This window comes from Pholis gunnellus (genome assembly GCF_910591455.1).
Source record: "Pholis gunnellus genome assembly, chromosome: 2".
Classification (NCBI taxonomy): domain Eukaryota; kingdom Metazoa; phylum Chordata; class Actinopteri; order Perciformes; family Pholidae; genus Pholis; species Pholis gunnellus.
In genome coordinates, this window is record NC_136536.1 from 4,361,658 (window position 1) to 4,386,625 (window position 24,968).

A 24,968-nucleotide genomic window follows, 5' to 3' on the forward strand; every position below is an offset into this window, starting at 1 on the left:
GTACTGAACGAATCACAACGTCTGTTTATTGATGATATGCTCGACTGCTTTTTCCACTGTGCACAATCCATGTTTAAAACACTCACTGCTGCTCACTTACAGTACGACAAGAAGGAAGTCTGGGGCATAAAAAGAGGGACAGGGGGCATAGATTTCAGAGCACGGTACATAAATATGAGTGAGTTTACATGCACAAAGAGATCCAATGACCAGTTCTTTTTTGCTACTTCTGCTTGAAGGCTGGTGGCTCATAGGAGCCGGGTACGGGGGGGGGGGGGGGGGGGGGGGGGGGGGCAGAATTAACAGTTTTACAGTACAGTACTTGGTTTCCATCACATCACCAACATGAGAGAAGCAGGCAGACGGTTGCTATCCTAAGAAAGAGAGAGAAGTATATGGAAATGATTTATTAAGCATGTGTACAAGTGGAGATATTGAGGGACTGAACCTGCAGCACAGGGTCAGAATTGAGGCCACTTGATCCCATTCTGGCTGTGTACTCTCATCTGGATGAGTCGCAATCATGACAGAGTGGAAATGTGGGGTATCAGACTGAGATTAGAGGTCTCAAGGGGTCCAAAGACAATGACGGGAGGGAATTATTACCTTTATAGATGAGAGCAGTATGAAGAGAGGGTCTGTAAGATGGGAGCTGACAGTGGGAGCATCAAGTGGCCAGCCACAAGGGTACACATCTCTTTTGTCTTTTTAATTTAAAACTTTTTTTTTCTTTCCTTACATTGCACTATAGTATACATACTGTACAATACCCACTGAACTGCCACTGTGTCCCCAGCAGGAGTGAAGAGAACGGAGAGGTGGCGCAGGTTTCTTACACTAACATTCAATACTTAATAAACACGGGAGGGGACTCGCACCCAAACACACACACACACACACACACACACACACACACACACACACACACACACGCACGCACGCACACGCACGCACATTCACGCAAATGGTAATACGATTTAATGCTTCACAACAGTCGCATAATGTACAAGTAACTTCATCTTTAAAAAAAAGAAAAAAAACAGCAACCTTCTTCAGCTATATTACAAATAAAACATTTAGTCCTCTTAAAAACACTAAAATATCCCAACCACGCATACATACAGTGGTGGCGTGATAGCATAGTCCTTTGTTTCTTTTCTGTGTGTTCGAGAGAGACGGGGAGATAAAGGGAGAAGACGGAGCTGTGTGGTCACGAGGAGAAGATTGAAGTGGCGTAGGAAGGATCGAGTGGTCCTTTCAAAAGTGGAGAAAAAAAAAGAATAAAAACAAAACAAAAAGTGCCAAGGTAAAGTGAATTCAAGTAATTGTGTGCTCTATAAACACGGGAGAAGGAGGGGGGAGGGGTGTGTGGGGGTGGGGGGGGGGTGAGTCCTGTGGCGCCAACATGGCCACTACTGGCTCTTCCTGTGTTCAGTCAGGGTCGTCGACGCGTCCGCGGGCGTCTCGCCGCGGCCGGCCTTGGAGAGGACGTCCACCCACTTGGCCTGAAGTTCTGCATCCGGGGCACTTAGGAGCAAAGTCTGCTGGGTGTGACTGAGGCGAAACGCGTGCTTGGTCTCCGACTTCTCGCCTCCCGACGGCACGGCGCTCACTTCGAACCCAGGGAGAGGCACCGCCCTCGCGCCCTTGCAGTCCTACAGAAATGAGTGAAATGAGTCGATCAGGAGGAATTCTGTTAAAATTGGATTTCTCTTGAATGCGGCGAGTGACAGCACGACTCTATGGGGAATGTATTACACCAGGCATGTATAATAAACCCTGCCCTCCTCTCTCCCTTCCCCCGCTTTCTTTCTGTATAATCAGGAAATGCTCGTCCAACTCCCATTAATCCTAATCTTTGGAATGGCAGCTATCTGCGGTGGGATTGGGATATTAGTCTTGGAAATGAACCCGGGGAGGCTTTAACCGACTGACTTCCCTTCTGTTCTGTTCCATCCGCTATGAATGACAGAGCATCACAGTCTTTAGCGAAAAGCCTTCCAAATATGATTGCTTCGGGAATCTTTTCATTTAGAGCAATCATGTAAACCACTCGTGAAATTCATCTCCTTGGCGTGTCCTGGGCAGATTTACAGCTAAACGCACAGCCAAGATTTCAAGGAACCACTTTAAACGTCCAAAGAGTTGCTTCGTCTAAACTAAAACCTGATCCCACAGAGGAGGAGCAGCGTCGCAGACAGCGGCAGCTCTACCTGAGGTCAGATTCAGGACAACCAAATCCTCCGGGCCCAAATCTACAGAGCGCAGACGGAGCGCAGGCAGGATCGGATAGATCGGAACTTACGCATGCACACTGATGTTCCCGTGCAGGCGCTGCACTGTACGGATGTTTGGCAAGAGACACTACAGATGAATGAACTGTTCACCCGAACATGTGGAGTAACTATTTATTGTCTTCTATTCCTACAATGCTGACCACATGTAATATAATCTATGTATTGCAAATGATAACAATCGTTAATAAAACAAATAAATGGTAAGTACTTCAAATATATAATCTCTGAATCTGATAAAAAGGCGGAATATTTTGTAATTAACAGCTAGATCATCATCCTGTCTGCAGATGTGAGTGTGTGTGTGTGTGTGTGTGTGTGTGTGTGTTAAACTCTTACCTGTCCGCTGCTCTGCAGGTACAGCACCAGCGGCTCAGCCTTGGTGACAGCCACCCACATCTTGGACCAGCTCTTCCCTTTCTCCTGCACTTGAAGGTGGCCACAGAGCAGGCAGTTCTCCCCCGTTAGAGACGTCTGTCTCTAGAAGAGATAACAGAGGAGCGTACATGTAAAGAAACCGCGCTACAAATACGGTTTATTCATATTGATTTGAATGAGCTTGAAATTTAAATCCATCGGAATCGTATTTTGGGGGATTTGAACTTGATGAGCAACTGGCAGCTCAGGTCTTCTGCTGTTCACCGTTACGAAACAACAATGTAGGACACGGTGAGATTTGTACTGGACCGGTGTCGTCCCCCTTTGTCTAATCCCTGCAGAGCATACGGCTCCCCCATGTGGCGACTAATCTCACTGCAGATGAGTTTCTTCGTAGGGGGAGCGGGTCTCGTCACTGAAACCACAACCTCAACAAACCAACAAGACCTTCATCAATAGAGGACGGCTATCAGCTTTTCAGCGTGACCCCTGTTCACCCATCGTCAGCGTCCCGGACCGACGGGCACCTGAAGCTGCTGGACTGTGGAGTCAGCGGAGACGACTGGTCCTCCATAAGCTGAGATCTCATTATGATATTAGTCATCAAAGAGGGATTAGTTGATCTTTTAATGTAAATCTGTGCTGTACTGTAAGTGTGTACAATGATTTCAGTGCACACAGTGACTTAAGTATTCAACGGAGACGGTGCACAGTCTGGCTGGTGATCCCTGGTTGACTTTGACTGTTGCTATATACTGGGAGACACGGCTCTGACTGGACTGGCATGAACAATAAACTGCTCTGTGCATGCTGCTAAATGTGTGTTCTTGTTTGTTTTAGTTTTTTTTTTGTCTCACCTCAGGCGCAGCTTTCCTTTTCTGTTCGCTCACACCGAGAGTCTCCAGGCTGACGCTGGCTTCGAAACACTCCGGGCACACGCGGCTCGTTTTGTTGTCCAAGGTCTTTGAACACTTTGCACAGATGGCCTGCAGAACGACAGAGAGAGAGAGAGAGTTACAGTTACAGTTACTTCTCCACCCTTTGGTTTCTACATCCCGCCCAAACATTTCCTGAAAGTCTTTTCTCACCGCTCCACAGGACTTGCAGTGGTGTTTGCGCTTGGTGAAATTGAAGCTCTCGTTGCAGCCTTTACACGTTTGCTTCTCTTTCTCCTTTTTCTTTGAACTCTTCTGGAAAATATGAACAAAATAAAAAAAAAAGAAGAAAATCACATGTCAAGGTTTTTAGTCTGTTGAGTTTCTGCACAACTGGAGGAACGTCTGACGGCTCGTCTCGGTTCGTTCTTTGTTTGTCTGGTCGTCTGTCTTCCGTTTCTCTTTTCTATTAAACAAGACAAAGACAGACGACCCGTCTCTTAAAGACAACACGGTGGAGGTCAGATGGAGGTGTCCACCGGCTGTTAATGGTTATTATAAATGCACTGAGGGACAGAGAGGAGAAAAGTGGCCATTTATCAGCCAAGTAGTCTGTTTTATTAAGAGTGAGGTGACCCCAGAAAAGGACAGAGGCACTGTTGCAGTTCAAGAACTTTCTGTTTTAGCCTGTAGACAAATAGTGAAGGTGTTTTCACTTAATGAGCCGGATTAGGACGCTTCAAGGTGCAGGGGGGGAGAGAGAGACAGGAAGTAGAGAGGGGTTGGGACATAAACACAACCTGTAGGAGCTGACATGCCTGGCAGGTTAACAGCAGCAGTCCAGAGCTGTTCATTATACATGTCATTAACCTCTTGTCACTGTTCTTTACCTCACGACAGACGAGCAGCATGCTCCCTTCTCTGCTATTAATAGTTAATAAAACAAAAATGTGTGTTTTTGCGTGTCTCAGGTAGACCCTTTTCACAGCACAGGTCTTCACGTTCATCACGTGGCAAATTGTTTGTAATAATTTGATTAATTGCAAAGTAGTTTGGTAGTAGTAACTAAAAATGACACAATAAAGCAAAAATGATAGGATCCTTTAAGCAGCACCTGCATGGATATAAAATCTTGAGACGCCGTCTTTCAGATTCAAAAATGTAGTTTTAAAGTTTTCAGTTTGTATTGCATTGACATGGCGCATAAGCCTAAATAAATAGGTGCTTAATCAAGTTACTAAAACACACACAACACACAGACAGTATGAGAAAGGGGGACACAACAGGGACCCACATCTTTATCGCCCTGTTTAAGGGTACTATACCTCTGAAATGAGAGCCCCAGAGACAGCGCTAACTTGTTTCTAGAATATATAATCTAATAACACACTGTGTAAACCAGCACTCCTTTATTATTATAAACCTTTATAGTGTGTTTCTCTTGTAGTGTAGTATCTTACCCTTTCATGCAGTCGTTCGCCGTCTGAGTCGATGGATGTGTTGCACCAGGGACCCTGAGGAGAAGAAAACAAAAACAACACACTGAGCACCAGCAGATCTCCACCACTAGGTGTCAGCCTGGACCTCCTGAATCGAGTCCTCTGGCTCGTGTCAAGTTACGCTTGGCCAGCGTCCAGCTCCAGTCGGCCCAAAGTGGGTCAAAGCAGATCCATAAGAGTTCTGTATACACTTTGACTCGGGCCTTCCCTATTAGGTCATGAGAGAGTTCTGGAGGAGGAGGAGACTCACTGACGCTACGTGTGCAACTGTCACAGATAGAAAAGAAAGAAAGAGCTTCTTTATGGGTGTGTTTTGTGCGTTATGATCCGACCACATCCGTAGATGGGAGAGCTGCTCAGGGCAAAACACAAAGACCAGACTATGACGAACGTGTTCTGTGTACCGTGAGTCAGTGCACAGGATGAGCCACTAAGTGACTGATCAATGAACCGATTGATTACGGGAGAGGGAGACTGACCGGTGACTCGGGGGGGTGGTCATCTTCCCGGGAGAAGGAGCTGTTGAACGCCTTGTTGAACGTTTCGCTGTTTTGTTTGTGCCGTTCGATGGTGGCCAGGATCACCTGAGGGGAGGGATGGAAAGGGATTATTGATTATTGATCAGACACATCGACATCTGAAAGCGTAATATTCTCGTGCGTACTTTGTACATGAGAGTAAATATATGTGTGCAGAGTTGCAGCATGATATGAAAGAGTCTGATGCTTTGTTTCCTACAGAGGCTGTCACTTAGTCTGCGAAGTGAAAAAGGAGAAGATGAAGGGTGGTAGGAAGCCAACTTTCCTTTCACTGCCTGATTGGGGAGCGAAGACAGCGTGCTGTGTGGACAGACCGTGCACCAAAGCATCACGTCCCGACAGCCGCCAGAATCCAGAGACGTGCCCCGCTTGTAGCGCGTTAATACCTTTTTCCGACTATTTCCAAAACCTTTTAAGCGTACATTCCACTGTCCATTGCTTTTCCGAATGCTCCCTCTATTCACTGCATCCCTTCTCTCATGCTTACACACAGACTAAAGACAAACCTCTGCTGTAATACGCGCCCCCCTTCCCCCCCCCTCTCTCTCTCTCTCTCCCTGCCTGTAAAAATGTTTTAATCAGCTTTACTCCTGCTGTATAATGTGCTAAATGAGCAATAATGAGCGGCTTTTATTGGAGAATATCATTCCCAAACACACTGAATGAGTGCGGGCAGGAAAATCGTTGCTAATTCCATTCTCTAATAAAGCAGAACTACCAAAGGCCCAGCGTGTGTGCAGGAGAGACGGGGAGTGTGTGTGTGTGCATAATGTGCGTGGGTGTACGACTGTATCGACGCCACCATGTGTGTGTGTGTGTGTGTGTGTGTGTGTGTGTGTGTGTGATACTTGCCTGAATCCAATCTTCTTTCTCCTCAGCTGTCCTGCAGAGCAAATAAAAGATCATGAGATTAATTTATTCCAACAGAAAATACAGACGATGAAATACCTCAGCCTGTTCAAATATTCACCTCAAATAGTGCAAGACATTATGACATGAATGAATATTCATAATCCTAATGAGCTTTGTGTCTATTTTACAGACTCAACACACTCTAGCCAACAGGAGCTAGCTGATTAGCTCGCCTGCTGGCTTGTAGTTGGATGGTGACCCTGCATTTGATTGGCTGAGGGGTGACTGATGATGACACAGTCTTGAAATGTGATGTTGTGAAATAAAAGTCACATTACGAAAGAAAATGAGAAAATAATTTAGTTTTCCTGGAAAAAAAGACCATCTTTGAAATGGTACGTTGGTGAAGATATAGTTACTTCTGAAAAAGATTTTATATTTAATTTATATAATGACAACTTTAACTCTGTTTGTTTAAAAATAATAAAACAACAATAAAACAATAAATGAAATTATATTACTTTATTTATTTATATGATTTTAACACAATGCATAATTTATTATTATTCAAATCAAACTGCATTTTATATAGAAACAGCACATTTTCAAAGGCCACTTTGAGAGTCTGTAGTTTTTCTCTTTACCTCGCTTGCAGCTCCAGCGACCGCTGCTTGCCGATGATGGCGAACGTGTGAGGAAGGTTCTGCTTCACGTTCTCCTGCACCTGGAGGTCAAGAAACAGAGGAGATCAGGTGTGCAGCTAGCAGAGCACATAAAAGAGGCTCGAGGAGAAAACAAAAGATGTCCAACAGAATGAGAAAGCAGAACTCCACCTCCATTCCAGCGATGTCGATCCTCTCTCTGACGCTGAACTTCTGTCCCATCAGCCTGAGTTTAGGCACGCAGTAGAGCACCATGTTGTTGAACTAGAGCAGACACAGACGATGCAGTTAATGAGCAGTGCAGATAACAAAGGCTCACACACACACACACACAAAGATCCTGCAGCAGTCTGATATTTCTCTAATGTAACACGTCAGTGCTCTCACCAAGTAGAGGTATCGGTCTTGTGCTGTTCCATTTTTGGCTGACATCTTCTTGATATGACCTTCTTTGATGAGCTCATTGGCCGGGTTAACTATGTCCTCCTCTCCTCCGAGCCGCTCGTAAACCTCCAGCAGCTTGTGCATCTTCTCCTGAAAACACGAGGCGAACAAGAGGATGAGGAGAGCAGAAGCAGAAAAAGACACAAAGACTCTTTGAGAGTGAGAAGACAACATGGAGCTATAAGGCAAACTCCTCCAGAAAGGGCTTTATTTCTCTTATCAGGTGAGACTCTCGCTCATTCATTCATGGGTTTTCCAGCAAGGCAGGAAAGCAGGTATTATACTTCATCATTAATTCAACACACTTGTCTGCTCGGGTTGTTTTTTTAAGGATGTCATAAAGACGAGTAACATGGCCAGACGGAGGAAAGAGATGAAGAGTGTTGAAAAGTCAGCCAGGCTTCCGCAAGCTGTGCAACTCGAGGCAGGAAATGGCAACTTCCTGTCTGCACTAATTCAACTTGTTCACTCCCTCAGACGAAGCCTTGCAAGGTTGTTGACCGACAGTAGAGCATCAGCAACTCTTCGATTGAGTAACACGTTTAGAAAGAGGCGACAACAAGAAGAAAAACCACACGGAGAAGTGTAGTGTTGAGTTGAAGTCTTACCATTTTCCTGATTGCTGCATTGGAATGGTTAGCTGCTGTAGAGATTAGCTCCAGTGCCTCTGTAACAAGCATTCACATGTATGTTAGCATAGAATCCGGAATAATTGAGATCATATTTGAACACAACTGAAGCAAACCGCAGATGTAAATCAATCTCTCTCTTTCACACACAGAAGTAATATGTTTGTTGCTCAGTGAAAAATAAAGAGGTCACTCTGGCTTTATTTTATAAATTGACCAGGATCAAAGGCTTAACATGGACTGTCTTAACATAAAACACACCGCATGCATTAGGCTGGCTTTCGGCCAGCAGTGAGCTCTGTGAGCACCTGAGTCAGCCATCTTTAATCATGGCCTACATAAACAGAAGAGACACACAGACGCGGGAGACGAGGTCCAAAAACCACTGTGATGAACTGCTTTTCAACTGGAGTGGATGAGAGAAAACCCCTCCACACTCTCCAAACAACACGGTGTGGTGAGGTTAATGCTCAAGGTAAATGGAAACACGGATGTTTGAGGACGTGGGATCATGTAAGATGGAATTTTGGGGCTTTAAGAGCGAAGCTTTGACGCGATGTGAAGTGTGTAATCTGTCTCGAACCGGGCAGTAGAAGAAACTACTCACAGAGCATCGTACTGACATCTGTGTAACAAGAAGCACCGGAGCTGCTGAATGTCTCACCGTCATCTCCGTGATAGATGGACGGGTCAAACACACAGGACTTTCACCCAGGAGACGACTGTTCAAGTACTGTGTGAAACCAAGTCAGCTTTGACTTCTTTACTTTTGTTGCATATGTACTTCGGACTGAATGAAACGTTCCTGAATCCAAAAACACTGCCGGCTACCTTCAATTCTGTAAAGTGAAGCTGTAAAGTGCCTTGAACGTGCACTTTGTCAAATGGCCATCAGGGGGCGACTCCTCTAGTTGTAATAAGAAGTCTGACTGTACTGATAATACGTATGTACTTTAACATTATCGGAAATACTTGTGTTTTTGCTTTTACCTCCAGTAGCTATGCAACTGGTGAAGCTTAGGGTGACAGACTAGGCTGCTGTTTTTGATGTGTACGATACCTCACTAAACCAAACATGTGACGATATGCATCACAGAGCAATCATGAAAACAATGAATCATAGCCTCGTGTAGGTTAAATCTCTTCAACTAGCTCCTCAGCAAGGTAAACGTGGAGCAGCGTGAAGCCACGGAGGGGTAGCGCTCTCAAGCAGCAACGGTGAAGTGAACTTTTGGCTCCTTGTACGATGATATTCATGCCACGTGTGCACATCAGTGAGCAGAAAGTATACATTTGCTCAGGTAAGGCAGAGGTAAAAACAGGTCGACAGGAAGAAAGAAAGCCGTGAGTGCATGTCGTGACTGAGCAGCGTGGGCGTTGAATGTCTCACTCTCGGCGTCTTTTCGGTCCAGAGCGTCCTCGGGCAGCTTCTTCAGGTAGTCTCTGAGCAACAGCTCGTAGCGAGGAATCCTTTGGACCGGCTCCAGCATGTGGTGCTGCAACGTCAGGTTCCCACACACATCCTGTTTCTGTTGGTTCAAAACACAAAACAAAGATTTGAACTGATAAATCGTGGGAAAAACTTTTTTTGTACTGTGGTGCAATGAGAGTGCACACATCCTCTTCAGTCATCTAAATGTGTTCACTGAGAAACAAAAAATGAAATCTGCGTCTAAAACCAGTTATGTATCCGAGTATTCTCGTAGTAAAAACCATTAGATACATGCATGAGCGAATGGAAACACGGTAGAAAAATGCGTTGAAATATATATACTGCTAATTAGTGAGCAAGGTGTCCGATCAGGAGACAAACTCAGACGCCTACCTGTATGTTCTGGACGACGCTCTTGAACTGAGAAGACCGCTGTGTCCAGGTGTTGACCAGGTCCATGGCTCGGTCAAAGTTCTTCACATATTCTCCGTACATCTTCATGAACGGAGCCAGTTTCTGGAGGATGTCTCCAATACGAGGGTTGGAGCCCCTACAGCGAACACAAGGATTGATGAGAGGGTGAATTCAACGTTCTATATCTTACAGAAGGTGCTGCTTTCTTCCAAAACTTCACAATTTGTGTTTTTTTTTTATTTAATACAATGGGTCTACTGGACTAGACTATCATGTGAAACTGAGCGTGGAAAAACAGGAGTATAGATGAGACTGATATCGTTTATTGATATCATGCAGTATTCTGTTCTGGTGGACTATTTTATTTTATTTAGAGTCATTTTTATCCACAAGTATTTTCATTAAAAGCACAACATTTAGAAGGGAAGTTCAGCTTGTTATTTATATTCATATCATATTTTTATCTCGTCTCATGACACATAGCCAGCGTTTTGGAAAGTTCAATTACATCTCGGGAACCGTTTCCTGACAGCTGACTCAGCGTTTCTCACTGCATTAAGTCACTTTATGTCGTCCGTTTTATAGATTAGGAGATAAAACTCAGTGAAGGGAGGTTAAAGGTTGACTTGATTGGCTCTGATTTATTTACATCTTTCCTTTTGACATAATTCATAAAACACAGATTCACATTTTGACACCAATAAAAGTCATTTCGCCAAAGAGATAAGACAGGAAGCATTGACGTCATTTTTCAGAAGTAAGAAACAAATGCAGACTTATCTCAAGCACATAATTGGGGAATTCCAACAACTTAGTCCTTCTTATGAGCTTTCTTCCTGAGGTTCACTGTTCTGAGTAGCTGTGTGGTTGCTCGTACCCGTTTTTTAAGCCTTTCTATCCGAGCCAACACACTTTAACGAGTTCCAGAAAGTAATGTGGGGAAACATAATGCGACAGGTGATTTCCCTAAACGCAGCCCTCTAGAGGAGTCATTATCCGGGTGGCTGATGTTGGCACAATAACACACATTGGGGGCAAATTTCCTGCCGATACAAAATAGGTTAAAACTAGCAACCCGACACCACTGAAGACGGGACGATAATGGCCTCCACTGCCGCCCAGCTGTCTGAGTTTTAACAGCCAACACCAGCTGCCTGACTGGCCACAAAACGCAGCTAAAGCATCTCCAGAAGGACGTCACACCGAGGCTATTTGGGGAAAGCCGTCGACCTGCCGAAGTGTTTTATTCCTCACCATTCTCCCGTGATGCGCGTCTTGAGCTCAGGCAGCAGGAACTTGTCATGGAAGCAGTAGATGGAGGAGATGTTGGAGAATATTCCTGTAATCACTTCCTGAGGGATTCCAGTCTCGGTGAGCTTAGTGCAAAATACCTGCAGAGAAAAATAATAACACAAAAAAACAACATGTGTTTACAAACACTCATGCTACTGTTTCCAAAAAAAACTCAAAATCTGGCTCCTGTTCATAAAGCAGGCATGTAAACATAGACAGAGAGGTTTCCAAGTTAATGTCAGATGGGATAAGTGGCTTCACCCGTCACCTCCATCACCTCCTGCTTCCCACAGCTAAGGATTGACACCATTGTTTCCATAGAAACCACTGTCGTGCGAAAGTGCTGTGACAAAAACAGGAAGTGAACCGTGAGGCTTCTCTGCCCTCAGTAGTAAATACTCCACAAGCGTTCTGTGATAGGGCAGCAGTGCATCTCTGCACCACACGCGAACCGAGCAAAGAGGAAGAGGACCCAACCGCCGCGAGTTCATTCTCATCACATACACGAGAGAGAACTAATAAGAGGCTGAAAAATATATACAATAACCTGTTTACATAAAAAGAAAGACGATCAAAGAGAGCATTTTTGGTGATCAAGAGATCGGTTAAAGGAACAGTGTGCAGCATTCAATGGGATCTATTGGCAGAGAAGGAGTATAATATGAACAAGTATGTTTCCTTTAGTGTATAATCACCCGAAAATAAGAATAACTGTTACTTTAGAGCGAGTTTACATCTACACACGTAGCTGGCCGCCATATATACTACAGTAGCCCAGAACGGACAATCTAAACATTGGCGTTTTAACATTTCTGGGTCGGCCGCCGTAGTTCTCCGACACACTCGCCTCATGGTCGTGTCAGTTGGTTGCAATCTGCAACCTCACCGCTAGATGTCGCCAAATCCTCCACACACACTGCACCGTTAAATCAATCTCAAGCAGAACTTTTACTTGTACATTCCGAATACTAAAATGTAAATATTTACCGCTCTGCTTCGTTGGCAATGATAGTAAATTGGATATATTTGGATTTAATTGAATCCAACAAGGAATTTGATTATATATGCTTTGGGAAATTGTTATGGGTATTATTGACTATTTTCTGATATTCTATTCACCAAATGACTAATTGATTATTTGCGCTAAACTTCACCAACGATGTAAAGTTGAGCTTAATTGTCTGGAAATTTTGATCTCACATCCTTTGTCAATATAGATTAATACAAAAGAGTAAACTTGAAAGCACCAGATGGAGTGCTGCTTAAAACTCTCCTATAATGTTTGTGCATTGTTTACGGTACTATTGTTATAATGTCTGGTGCAGAATTCTCCATCAATGACTCCAAACAAAACAGCTGCATTTGGGCAGCATCATCGAGCCCAAACTGTTTTTTAAAGAGATTTCTAATCATAAACCGAGTTAAGAGTCAGGAAATATCTTTAATCCACAGGATTACAAGTGGTGAAAGAGGGCAGTGTGAGGACATGACACACACACACACGCACACACACACAGACACACACAGACACACACACACACACACACACCAATATGTGCTGCTTCATACAGTGGACACACATGCTCAGGTTTTGTGGTGACAAAGCAGTATTTATACACACTGCACATGAATAAAAATAAAACACACACACACACACACAAGTTTCTCACATGACCGTGCTTACACTGCTCTGAGTAATCCAGTCAACAGAGGAAAGAGTTGTTGTCCAGTGGATCACACAGGGCCACTTTTAATCCAGCTCAGCCCTGATCTCAATCACTAAAACCACTGGCACACTTGGGAGATTGAAATTTGGACCAGAGGCATCCAAAACACACCGTCACACTCGCAAACACGCCAACGGAGAAAGAGACGGAGAAAGAGACGGAGAAAGAGACGGAGAAAGAGACGTTACCTGGTCGAGGAGGTTGAGTCGTTTGACGTAGGCCTCTTCAGTGTGGAGAAGCTCTTTGGCGATGTTCAGGAGATTCTGAGTCTCTGAGCACTGAGGGGAACAGACAGACACCGAGGGGTGAGGCATGAAAACAAAGAGGCAAACATGTGAGCAGACACTCAACATCACTGAGGGAGTCCTCCGGTTCAGCAGGAGTTTTCAGCATCAACAGAGTTCAAGGCAGACGGGGCCACAAATCATGCTTTGAAGAAAATGCTAATGCTAAAAAGCGTATGTGTCTAAATTACAAGACTCTCTGATTTTTCTTGTCTAAACTATTTTAAATATCAACACATTTAAATACATATTGACTACAGTCGAACAAAACATACATGTACAATACCCTGCAAACCTATCTTCCCTCCGTAACCATAATACTATAGTTATATTTAGTGTAGTATAACTTTAATATAACTATTGTACAACAGTGAGGAAGAACATGTTTGGAAATAAGGTTCTTTGTGACGGTTCTACTATTGTAGACGCGTTAAGAACCCTTTTCATCTTAAAAAGAAAAAAAATAAGCTTTTTTGGAAGAAAGAGTCAGCATGGGTGTTTACAGGGAACGCCCACAATCCAATACACACAAACCCCCCAAAAACTGTGACTGTGAACCATGATGGTTGCGGGTTACCCTGCACCACATCAGCCCTTCAGGGTGCTTCAGGGTTCCAAATGAAACTCTTGGACTATAAATGGGATCTCGGTAGAACCCCCTGAAATAGAGATTAAATGATGTCAAGATGTGTCTCAAGTTGATCACTCAAATGAAATAAAACTAACTGCTAATGTCATTTGTCAGACGATGGGTACTTCCCATCTTCTCTCAGCCCATTCGTCCCCATACAGCATACATATGCTAGAAAGGCTAATTGCATTGTGGATCTGGTGCTCTAGTGAGTGTTTACAGCAGCAGGATGCTGCAGGTCCTGTTCATTGTAACGAGGGAACATGTCATTCAGTGCAACAATGTGACTCGTTGATGAGCATTCAACAGCAATATAGCTCCAAGGTATAGAGGGATGCGCTACAGTCAGGCTTTGTCCACACAGACAATACTTGCGAGTATGTTTTTGTCGTTTTTAAACGGGATTTCTTGACAATAAAGAAAACTATCCGCAGACTTATCCTTTAATGCGACTTGGCTGAGGCAACAGTCAGCAGCATCCGGAGCAGATTACCGTAAACTTGACGTTCACAAAGCTCTTTTCTCGTCGGCGGGCGGTTTGGTTCAGCCGAGGTAGCGTGTGAAGCTGATGTTATCAGCTGAGGTGGTGAAAATGAACATCTGTCTCTTTCTCTCATACATAAAAATGTATGATTAAACATTAGAAATGTAACACCCACACACACACATCAGGGTCACGAAAAACATCAAGCCTATTGCGACAATGTGAGTTGCACAACTGCCGTCTCCCACATAAACACACACCCTTGCACCCTTGTGCACACATACTCACTCACACAACAGCACAGAGGGTAGTTTGAAACTTTCACCACAGATCATGCATTGTATGAGAATCTACCAGCACTACCAGCTATTTCTACACAAATACGCAAAAAGATCATTATTTTTAGCGTTCGCAAACAAAAAAAGGTTCCAGTCTCTTTTAACCTCCTGCAACGCTCATCAACACAACCCACATCCTCTGTGACAAGGCTGTCATTACACAGTAGAGCCATCGACGTGACACCTGTAGTGACACAAAAGAATTCACGCGCACAGAACCAACACACCCTTCCTCCGTCTGCGCTGCAGCGTCGGGATCAGGAAGCGCTGGAGAGCGGAGATACCTCTGCCCAAAGAGGCCGCGGGGGTGTGGGCGGTCAGCAGAGGACGCGTTGTTTGTGTGACAGTCGTGTGAGCTTTGGGTGTGTTTAACAGGCATCAACACACTTCTGAGAAAGACTTTTTCCGCAACGTAAATCTACAGCAGTTTCTGCTGTCTGTTTTTCTGTTTGTCTTAAAACTTTTGTTTGATATTGTTTGGTCTTTCTGTCCTCACCTCCAGAAGACTGTACCCTGATGCATTTATATCAGGAACTGCGTGTCTCCAAAAAAAGGACACATTGACAGCACATTTAGGCCACGAGGAATATTATGTGCTCGGCTCGAAGGTATCAGTGTTGTTTATGATCAATAGTCAAACTGAAGGACAAGAGGAAAGAGAAACTTTAGCTCGGCTGTGGGAAGATATCCGTCTCTGGACTCTTTTTTATCTAGCAGCCATCACGAGCTCCTGTTACAGCTTTTGGGCAGGTATTCATCCTTTTATGTAACGGCAGAGCCGCTTTTAGATACGAGTCAGTCACTTGTGACCGCCGGAACGAGGCTGCAACAGTGTCTAACGTTTCATGCAGAGGTAGTCTTTTGAAACTGTTCACCCAGGCTGAGATAATAATAGGCACAAGCTACTTTTTTCCTCGACTTGAAAGGCCGTCTGACTGTCTGAGATGAAGCTTTTTGAACTCGCGGGATGTGCTCAATTCAAACATTCCTTAAAATCATGACGCAACATGAAATATAAAGTAAAAACTAAGTCCTGCCACGGAGGGGATGGGAGTAAACTGAGAGAAACACAATGACGCCTCCGACGTGTTCAGACTCTGAATTACGGTCGTTCAGAGTTTACGCTCGTGACTTGATGATGCTACTCACTTTGTGCGCCTCCGAGTGTGCGTCTGTCAGATACCCGGTCTGAGTGTCCGTCAGAGAGTGTATCTCTCCGCTGCTCCCCTCATCCAGGTCGCTGTCCTCGTCCTGCGTCGAGTCTCGCTTGTTGCCCAGGGTAACGCAGCAGGACACGCTCTCCGTCTCCGTGACGCTGTCGTAATGGTCCTCCTCGTCGATGGCGTCCTCGTTGGGGAACGCCTCCCCCTCCGCGGCGCAGGACGGGCTGTCGATGCCGCTGTCCCGGTTGGGGATCTTCCCGTTCTGCTCCGAGGAGTCCGGATTGTCCAGGAGCTCGTGGGAGGAGCCTTCCTCGTCGAGGCAGCCGACGCCGTGCGCGATGTCGCAGTCGTCCAGCGGGGCGTCGTCCGAGCCGTCGATGTGCACGGAGGCCAGGCGGGAGAGTTCGGACGCCCCGTGAGTCCGTTCGGAGGTGCCGAGTGCAAGTTTGTCCGCGGGGGAGGAGTCTCCTGCGACCTTCGCCGCGGGGTCCTGGCCGCAGGAGGAAGTGAAGTCAGACGCAGAGTCCATTCTCAGACACAATTGCAGCTGGGACCGTGGGAGCACCCCCAGGATGGGAACCCTGGTGAAAAATAAAAATAAATAAAAACACTGTCACACCTGCTTTCATGATAAAGTGCTTTATTAAAACACTTGTTTTCATGGAAAAATAATAAGAGAATGAAAGTCTTTCAGGTTTTCTTAAATTTCATCATCAAGTGATGAAATTCAAGCAAACCACATGAAACTTCTCTTCGTACGTCGACACACACATTTCCGAACCATTACAGAGCAAAATATGACTCCGACGAGCCTGAAGGCCTCACCTTGAATTCTCGAACCTCTCGATGAGCAGCCCCACCTTCTGGGCCTCTTTCTGCGGCTGCGCTCCCAAGCCAGGAGGGGCGAAACTGGGCTTTGGTTTAGGCGGAGGAGGGGGAGCCGGCAGGGGTCTGGAGGGCGGCGGAGGGATCCTCTTAGGTTTCTTGTCTTGCCCGAGGGCGAGCAGGTGCGAAGGTTTAGGGGGCACTACGGACGCAGAAGTCCAGAGGAGGCAAGAACAGCAGAGCAAGAGAGAAGCATGAGGCTGCAGACATTAACAGAAACGATCAGGTAACGCGTAGAAGTCCAAGTGAGAAAACCTCCATGGCTGCAATTCATGTGTTGTTTCCTCGTAAAAAAAAAAATTTGAAATACAAAAAAAAGACGACACAAAAGGAACAAAAAAAGGAACAAAACACAGTCCAGGATAGAAACAAATAGTAGCGGTGCAGAGCGAGACCAACACTGAGCTTCAGCTGTCTGCCAACTTCCTTATTACAGAACAGGATGCTGAGATGAGCGTGTGCGTAAGTCACCGCGGTTCCAGTTAGAAAAAAAGAAAAAAAAGAGTGAAAAAAAAGCACAGACAGAGAAACGTCAACGGTGTCTTTAAAATGCAAACTGCTCTCATGCATGCTGCACACTATGGGCTCACGATTTCACTGTCTAGTGGGTATGTTTGCATGTATTTAGGTTTCAGTAGCCTAAATGTCTGAAACAAGGACGTGTGATGATGTGTTACCGTTAATGGTTTGAGCACCTCTGTGTCACTGACAGAAAAAGAGCGGTTGAGTGGACTTTCTTTTGATTGGTCCATTTTCTCCTGAGAATGAAGGTGAAGATGTTCACAGAGTCCTTCAGTCATATAATTGAGAAGTTACATGCTTTAACATTTTCTGACCACAGGAGCTGTTCCAGAAACCTTTTCAGGGACTCAGGAACTCGCTTTGCAGTTCCTGCTTTTTTAATCGGAGGAATTGTTTTTTTCTTTTTGCTCCTGCTCCCCAAAATATCCGTGCTCCAGAGTTACTACTTCATCCTGTCAGTATGAAAATGCACTACCATTATTATCATTCTGTCAACTGGTAAAATACAGGATATGATTAACTTCCTTGTCTTTAAGCACATTATTATTCTGGTATTCATTTTTGATAAAAGGTATTTCCTACTTCCTACTTTTTTTAAAAGCCTATTCATGTTACTGGTAGTTCCTTTTTATATATTATAAACAGACTTTTCCAAACACTTTTATTCTTCTAGTAACTAAGAACTATGTGGATGCAGCACTAGCAGTGGCCATCACCGAAACTACACAACAAAGGACAGAAACTTAATTAAATGAGAAGAGAAATATATCTGTAAATTGAATGTTGTTACGTTTGGATCTGGGATTTTTTCATGGGCAGTGAATCATTAATCCTTTAAATTTGTCACACATCTGTCTGTTGAGATGCTAATCAGGATCAAATAGTCATGAATAACAACCCTGACCTTATATGGTAAAATAATGAGGATGGTCTTTCTTATGCACACAACACATAATTATTGATTTCCTGAATTGTTTTATATTATTATTTAAATAATAAATTGTACACCAGCAATAAATCTTCAAAATTAACAGGAATTACTGTTCAAGTGTTAACCTTTTTCATTCAGCAAGAAATTGGTCAAAACAGGAATTAAAATTCCAGCATATAACGTCTACAGTATATAAACATATAATTGAAGTTAAGTCAGTATTTACACAATTTGCTTTGAATAGTGAGCCACTTTAATATTAAGGCTAAGTCTCTAGCGTGATGTCCTACAATGTTTCTCAGTAAATCCCAAAACACGAGGCATGTTGCTCATACTCTTTTAACATTCTTAAAAAGCCGCCCAAGCATCAACACTTGGGGACCGGCCGCTCCTTCAGAGGTGACCTACTGAGCTGTGTGAGTGACAGAGTGAGGTCAGACAGCTGACACCAACCGTGTTAGAGAAGAGTGTTTGTCGGAGCAGAATAAATGACGGCTCAGTAACAGAGGTTTGATCCTGCTGCACCTTTCAATTATAATGGCAATGTCAAATGTGGCCTTGAAAAGTGTGTGAGTGTGTGTGTGTGTGTGTGGGGGTGGGGGGGTGGGGGGCACACTGTGTCACAGGATTTCACCTTGAGGTTTCTGTGCGGTTGGCGGTCTGGGTGAGGTGGAGGGCTGGGGCCGGGGCTTGATGGCGGGCCTGTCGTGACATTGTCTGGGAGTCGGGCCTTTCTTCGCCAGCCGTGGAGAGCGCAGGTAGTCCGCTGATCCGCACTGGTACTGCAGAGAGGAGGCAGGGAGGTCTGGAGACATGAAGAAGAAGAAGACAATATCAGGTATCGATCAACACAAATGAGATTCATCGGAAAACACAGCGTAGTCCCGCCACAGCCATGCGCGGTGGCGTGGCGCTCGTGGTGGCGCTGTCGGTGAGCAACCTTGAGCCCAGTGTGCGTTTCAGAAAGTCGACCTCGGACAGAGAGCAGCGGGACCAGAGAATCTCTGCAGCATCGATCCTGACACCAGGCCTGAGGCAGCAGACACTGAGCTGCATATTGGTTTCCCTCACACCCTCTGATAGGCCGGTATCTGACCGGCCACATCTAATCTTCTCTGGACACTGTCTGCAAATAGAGTGCGTGTGAGTGACAGAGAGAGAGAGACTCTGGACTGTATTCAGTTTCATTCGTTTTTACTGATTTATATCTAAAAAAATACTCTTTAACGACACAGATTGCTTTCAAGTAATGAGACCAAAAGCTAAGCACTAAGCTCATTTGTTTCTACTAAAGACAGAAATCTTAAACCTGCAATAAACTGATAATTTGGCCACTTGGGTGAAAACGAAATATCATCTTTTTAAGATGATATGGCAAACAGTTGTTTGCACATCCAGCAGTCCATAAACCCCAGCTTGGGTAAAGGAACGTGGATTTATTGGGGTCCATTTACACCACCAGGACGGTGCATTTGGGATAAACTAAAGATAAACTACATTGCCCGTGTTTATGGTCATAAAGGAGCGTGTCATCCAGTGCAACAGTGCGGTTCAGTGAGTTTGTAGACAACAATGGAGGAGCTGTGTGTTTGGCAAAGAGGAAAAATCTAAACAAGCTATATCAGGCTTCAGCTGCTCGGGCGGGTTCTTGTTCGTCTCTCCTGCTGTAAGAAGTACACGTGTGACGATGACAGCTCAGAAAAAAATCTTCCCGTTCGAGGAAGTGGTCAGAAATAATTAGGTGCCAATTATGCAATCAAATGAATGAGTAAGTAAGTAATAAAACAAGCAGCAGTTAAACCATAAATATATTATTACTATTTCCGGCCAGAAGTAAGATAAGCCCTGTAGTACACAGTTCAACTGACTCATAAAGGTACGTGGGTGATTATGCAACGATGAAAACATCTCTGCTAATAGATCAGCTGTCAATCATCAGTTATTCTGTAATGAAATCATACATCGTGCTATGCACAACTCAAACATCTCTGAAAATCTGATTATTAAGCACTAAAGTTCTTTAGTAAAACAGAAAACACTAAATACTTTTCATTTGTCAAGTATATAATTTACACAGGAGTGGTTATTTCATGTAAACATATTTATTTATGGAATTACCAGAAAACATTCTACATCGAGCTATGAAATGATTGATATCGTGATAGAAGATTTTGGCCACATCGCTCATCTCTGTTTCTTTAAATCCAGAGAGAGACAGATGCAGCGTAGAGGTTATATAATATAACTATGCCACCAGCCGAACAGTCCGCTGCAGATACCCGCCCAGCCAAGGGGAAAGAAACCCAGCTTTTGCAACAATAAATGCTTTGTGAGTGTTTGTGTGCGTCCATTCATGTACGACCTCATGAACCACACAGTGTGGATGCAGTGGCAGCTTTTTTGCCAGTTTTTTAATCTGATGTGTCCGTCCATTAGGACAAAGTGACGTCTCTCAGTAGATTATGTTAATAAGTATGCAAACTACAGCCACACACACGTCCGTTCCTCTAGGCCTCGTGGATTCGTTCTAGTCACCCCGACTCTTCCTCAACTGGATTACAGCCCAAAACTGCAGCGAGCCCCCACTAGAGCCCCGGCACAACTAATTTGGTGTTTTTCAGCCGTGCTGCAGGCGGAGACAGAGGGAGAAATCAGCCATGAGTCCTGTTACGCGGTTTCCCACCATCTCTGCACATGCGGGGGTGAAGAGATGAGGCTCGAAGACAAGTCTCAACTCTATAGGGTACGGAGATAAAACATTATAAAATGTGAAATTGTGTTTTCCCCCCACGAATGATCACAAATCCTACACTGTGTAGGTTTTATAGTCACTGTCGGGGCTGTCCTTGAATTTCGTCCTGACCAACAGCGGTATGGCGAGCCCCCTTTGTGGTAGTTCCTGCTAATACCGTCTCTAAATCAGACGTGACTCGAGGGTTGAGTCAAAGGAAACGCTCGACTTGTGATCAAGTGCATGATCGGGCAGTAAAAGCCGAATGACGGCGGCCTGGTGAAGAACTCCGTGACCCGAGACCGGTTTTTTTTTGGGGGGGGGGGGGGCGCTCCTGGGAAAGACAAACAGCCGCGGAAGACGTAGACATAGGGGGGCGGGTGCCTATGGAAACTTGCAGTAGCCATGGTTACCTGAGAGTAAAACCTGGCCCTCATGTGAAACTGCCGAACACCAAACAGGAACTTGACGACACAGCAGAGAGCAGAGCTGACACTCACGGGTTTTTCCTTCATTAAAAATCTCACGACAGGAGATACACGGCGAGTACAGAGTAGACGAAGAAGTAAATTAAATCTCTTATCTTATTATCCGCTTCATGTTGAACTCTAAACTCTCTCTAAATCAAAAAGGCATCCAGGCGTTAAAAGCTTGCAATAATGCAGAATAGAACAGAGTTGAGTTAATTACCTTGCCTCCAACCGTTCAGTTTCACATATCCAAAGTCCAAAGAGCAAGTGAACGGAAAAATCCCACACACGACCCGGTCAATATGAAAACAAACCCGGCCCTCCCAGTCCGCCGAAGTGCGCGTGTGCAACTGGGGACGAGACTGAGCTTTGTGGCAAAGCAAAACACACACACCCTAAAAATAACAAAAAGCACTTCAAAGCTAAGTCACACACACTCATTCAGCTGTCCATTTCCTGTTGTGTTTGAGAAGCTGCACCTGTCTGTTCACCTGCCAAACCTGATCCAAGTTCCTCCTCCCGGAGCGAAGTGCGCGTGAGTCACCACAACTGGGCCACAGCGTTTGTGTTGGAAGCTATAGGAGGCGGGCGCCTAATTGATTTGGACTCTGGAGGGATGAGGCTAATGTTGTAATTGTGTAATTTTAAAAGAAGGCCTTTTGTGAGAACACTCAGGAGAACACTGATCCGAGCTCATTACTTCCCTCCTGCTCAGCTCCAGCTATACTGAGATACGGTTGAATAAAGACAATTAGAGAAGAACTACACATTCGAGGATATTATCACCACCGCACCCTGTGAGGCTGTGGGTTGACCGTGACTAACTATTCCTGCTACTATTAGTCACTGAACATCCCTTGAATGAGGAAACCCTGGCAACAAATAACCCGTCCTCCTCACCTGTTCGTTCAGGGCTGGGATGTAACTCGAGAGATAAAAGAAGGAACAACAAACGGAGAACACAGGGAACAGTTTGGGCCGTAACCTGAAAGACGGCATTACAGTGCATTCCTAAAGTGAAAGGAAGCGGTGTACTGTACGCACGGAAATACTCAGGTACCTTCAGGTATTTAAAGGTGACATTGTGTCACCTTATCTTCGTCTGTCTCAGTGAAAACAGGGTTCTGCTTAGAAATTATGACAAATTGATCATAGATTAATTTAATAATAAAAACAAGCCAGTAACCAGCCAGCAGGGACTAATATTTACATTTGAAGGATGATGTAACTCACATTATTCAGCGTTTCGGCCACTTCAGTTGAAACGTCATCCAACCTGCATGTGCTGCCATGTGACGTGACTTGGGGGGGGGGGGGGGGGTTCACAACATTACAACTTAATCAAAAGACTTCTGTCCATAAACTACCATTTCAACAGTAATGTCATCCTGAACTTAACTTTTCAGACAGCAATAGTATCTATTTTTGGGGAGCTCTGATAGATAATAAAAAGTGAGAATGATGAAATCATTTTTCAGGACAGCAAAAGACTTTCCAGAACTTTTGACCTTTTCTCTAATTTTCCAGGTTTTTCCATGAATGGAAAATTGGTCAACTGTTTTCCAGGTTTTCCCAGGACGCATTGGGAACCCTGGAAGTGTGATGCTGTGACGCTGTGACAAGAGAGAAACCTAAGTAATGTCCCTCTCATGTCACTACCTGACAGCAGCGTGTCAATGTTTTCGGCATTCTGCATACTAGAGCCAATACTGCACGCGAGTTTCAGTACAAATGCCAAAACGATTGTTTTCTATCGTGCTACTTGGTACAGACAGACGGTCACATACAACCGCAGGATGAATTGTATTTAACCGGCTGTAATAACTTTCCATCTAGCGCCTCAACAAACCGAATACAAACATTCCCATTAAATGATAGTAGACTCACTAAACCAAGATGGCGAATGTTATAAACATTAGCCTACATTAGCATTGTCCCTGTGAGCATGCTGATGCTAGCATTTAGCTCAGCACAGCCTCACAGAGCTGAAAGCTGTAGACTAACAGGGAAACAAAAGAAAGACAAGTTCTCTCGTGTTAAATTCACGCAAGCAGAAGTTTAAATCAGGAACTAGCTGATCAAAGAATAAAAGAAAACAAGATTATGAATTAATATCAGCTTTGGCGTGTACATATTTGATACCGTGTCGGGCTTCACAATCAATATTAATTAAGATCAAGATATGGGCTTCCCACAACAGATCGACTGCGATATTGACTTAGAATTGATTTAAAATGTGTGCTATGCTCATAGAAAACTATGCTGCGTATGAAATCAAGCGCTTCCCAAACCAAGAGTAGAGCAGAAGAGGAATATCTTGTATATTACGGGCACGTCAGGGAGCCGACGGGCAAAACCAAAATGCACTGAATTTAGGTGAAGAAGAACCTTATTTTTAGTCTTATTTTGATGCAAAGATTCTTTTTCAAAGCAGTAATTTAAAATCATTTAAAAGTGAAATGCAATATAAATATTTTGTGCCTAAAATCAGTGAATAATTGTGGTCAATAATCTTGATAAAAAAAGAATTGGACTTATTATTTTGCAGCCCTAATACCCAGCAACAATACAATTATTTATTAGCAGGTTCTTTGTTAAATATTTACATTGATATGTAAAGATTTACATGTCTAAATGAATATAAAACATTCAGCAAGTCCTTTTTCATTTTGGGGAAAAGTGCAACATGAAACCAATTCGGCCATATCTAAAAAGTAAAAGCGAATCATTACAAAATATATATTTCATTAACAAATTGTCTTCAGAACTAGCCCACAATGTGCTCATCATTTGACGAACTTCCATGGCAGCTGATCTGACACAGCAGCTGTTATGTTTAAATTACATTTTGGAACAAACTCTTCACTCGTCTTTGCTCCATTTTCTTTCAGCGCCCAAGAGACGCACAGAATCAAAACGCACGTATGAAATTGCACAGAACTCGCCGGCTGTCAGTCACCGTCGGCCCTGAGGCGACCCCCTCAGAGTCATTTATTACCCATCATCCCTCGAGTACAGTCCTCTCGCCCCGGTGCTGTCTGGGAGACTGATCACTCAGACTCAGCAGAGTCTCCCCAGTCAGGCAGCCAGTCAATCAGGTCTCCTACCCGCAAACCGAGCTGCCTGAGGCTGAGCTGACAACCCCGCTGCCATCCCTTCAACCCCCCGGTTCCCCCACCGAGACCGCGCTGGATCCCAATGACATCCCTTGTGAGCGCGGCACCTCATTATTCCCACATCGCCATCAGATTCCTCAGCCTCTCTGCCTGCACTATACCTGCTTTGCCCCTCACTCTGTCTGCGTTTCGCTCTCGATAAACCGTATTGATCCGCTTTCTCTAGTCTGTAACCCCTCAAAGACTGAGTCAAATGGCTCTTCGATTTATAAAGGCCTTCGATCACCACTGAAACAGGTTGTGCTTGCTGTAGTGTGAACAGGAGGAGACTTGGAAAATGTTGAACCTCTCCTTTAACTTCTAAACAAACAGGCA

General features: G+C 44.5%; 1 protein-coding gene across 1 annotated transcript; it reads right to left on the reverse strand.

Moving 5' to 3' along the window:
* Nucleotides 1-291: 291 nt before the first annotated feature.
* Nucleotides 292-24,630, reverse strand: fgd (faciogenital dysplasia; the record flags this gene model as incomplete). Its single annotated transcript, XM_079175510.1, has 20 exons — nucleotides 292-1,655; nucleotides 2,634-2,774; nucleotides 3,530-3,658; nucleotides 3,761-3,862; nucleotides 5,008-5,061; nucleotides 5,526-5,630; nucleotides 6,438-6,468; nucleotides 7,082-7,161; nucleotides 7,271-7,363; nucleotides 7,487-7,633; nucleotides 8,152-8,210; nucleotides 9,563-9,701; nucleotides 9,998-10,154; nucleotides 11,273-11,409; nucleotides 13,227-13,316; nucleotides 15,925-16,519; nucleotides 16,764-16,965; nucleotides 18,911-19,081; nucleotides 21,698-21,844; nucleotides 24,585-24,630. The coding sequence occupies 20 exons, from the start codon at nucleotides 24,628-24,630 to the stop codon at nucleotides 1,413-1,415; spliced, it is 2,868 nt and encodes a 955-aa protein (XP_079031636.1). The 3' UTR covers nucleotides 292-1,412.
* Nucleotides 24,631-24,968: the final 338 nt, after the last annotated feature.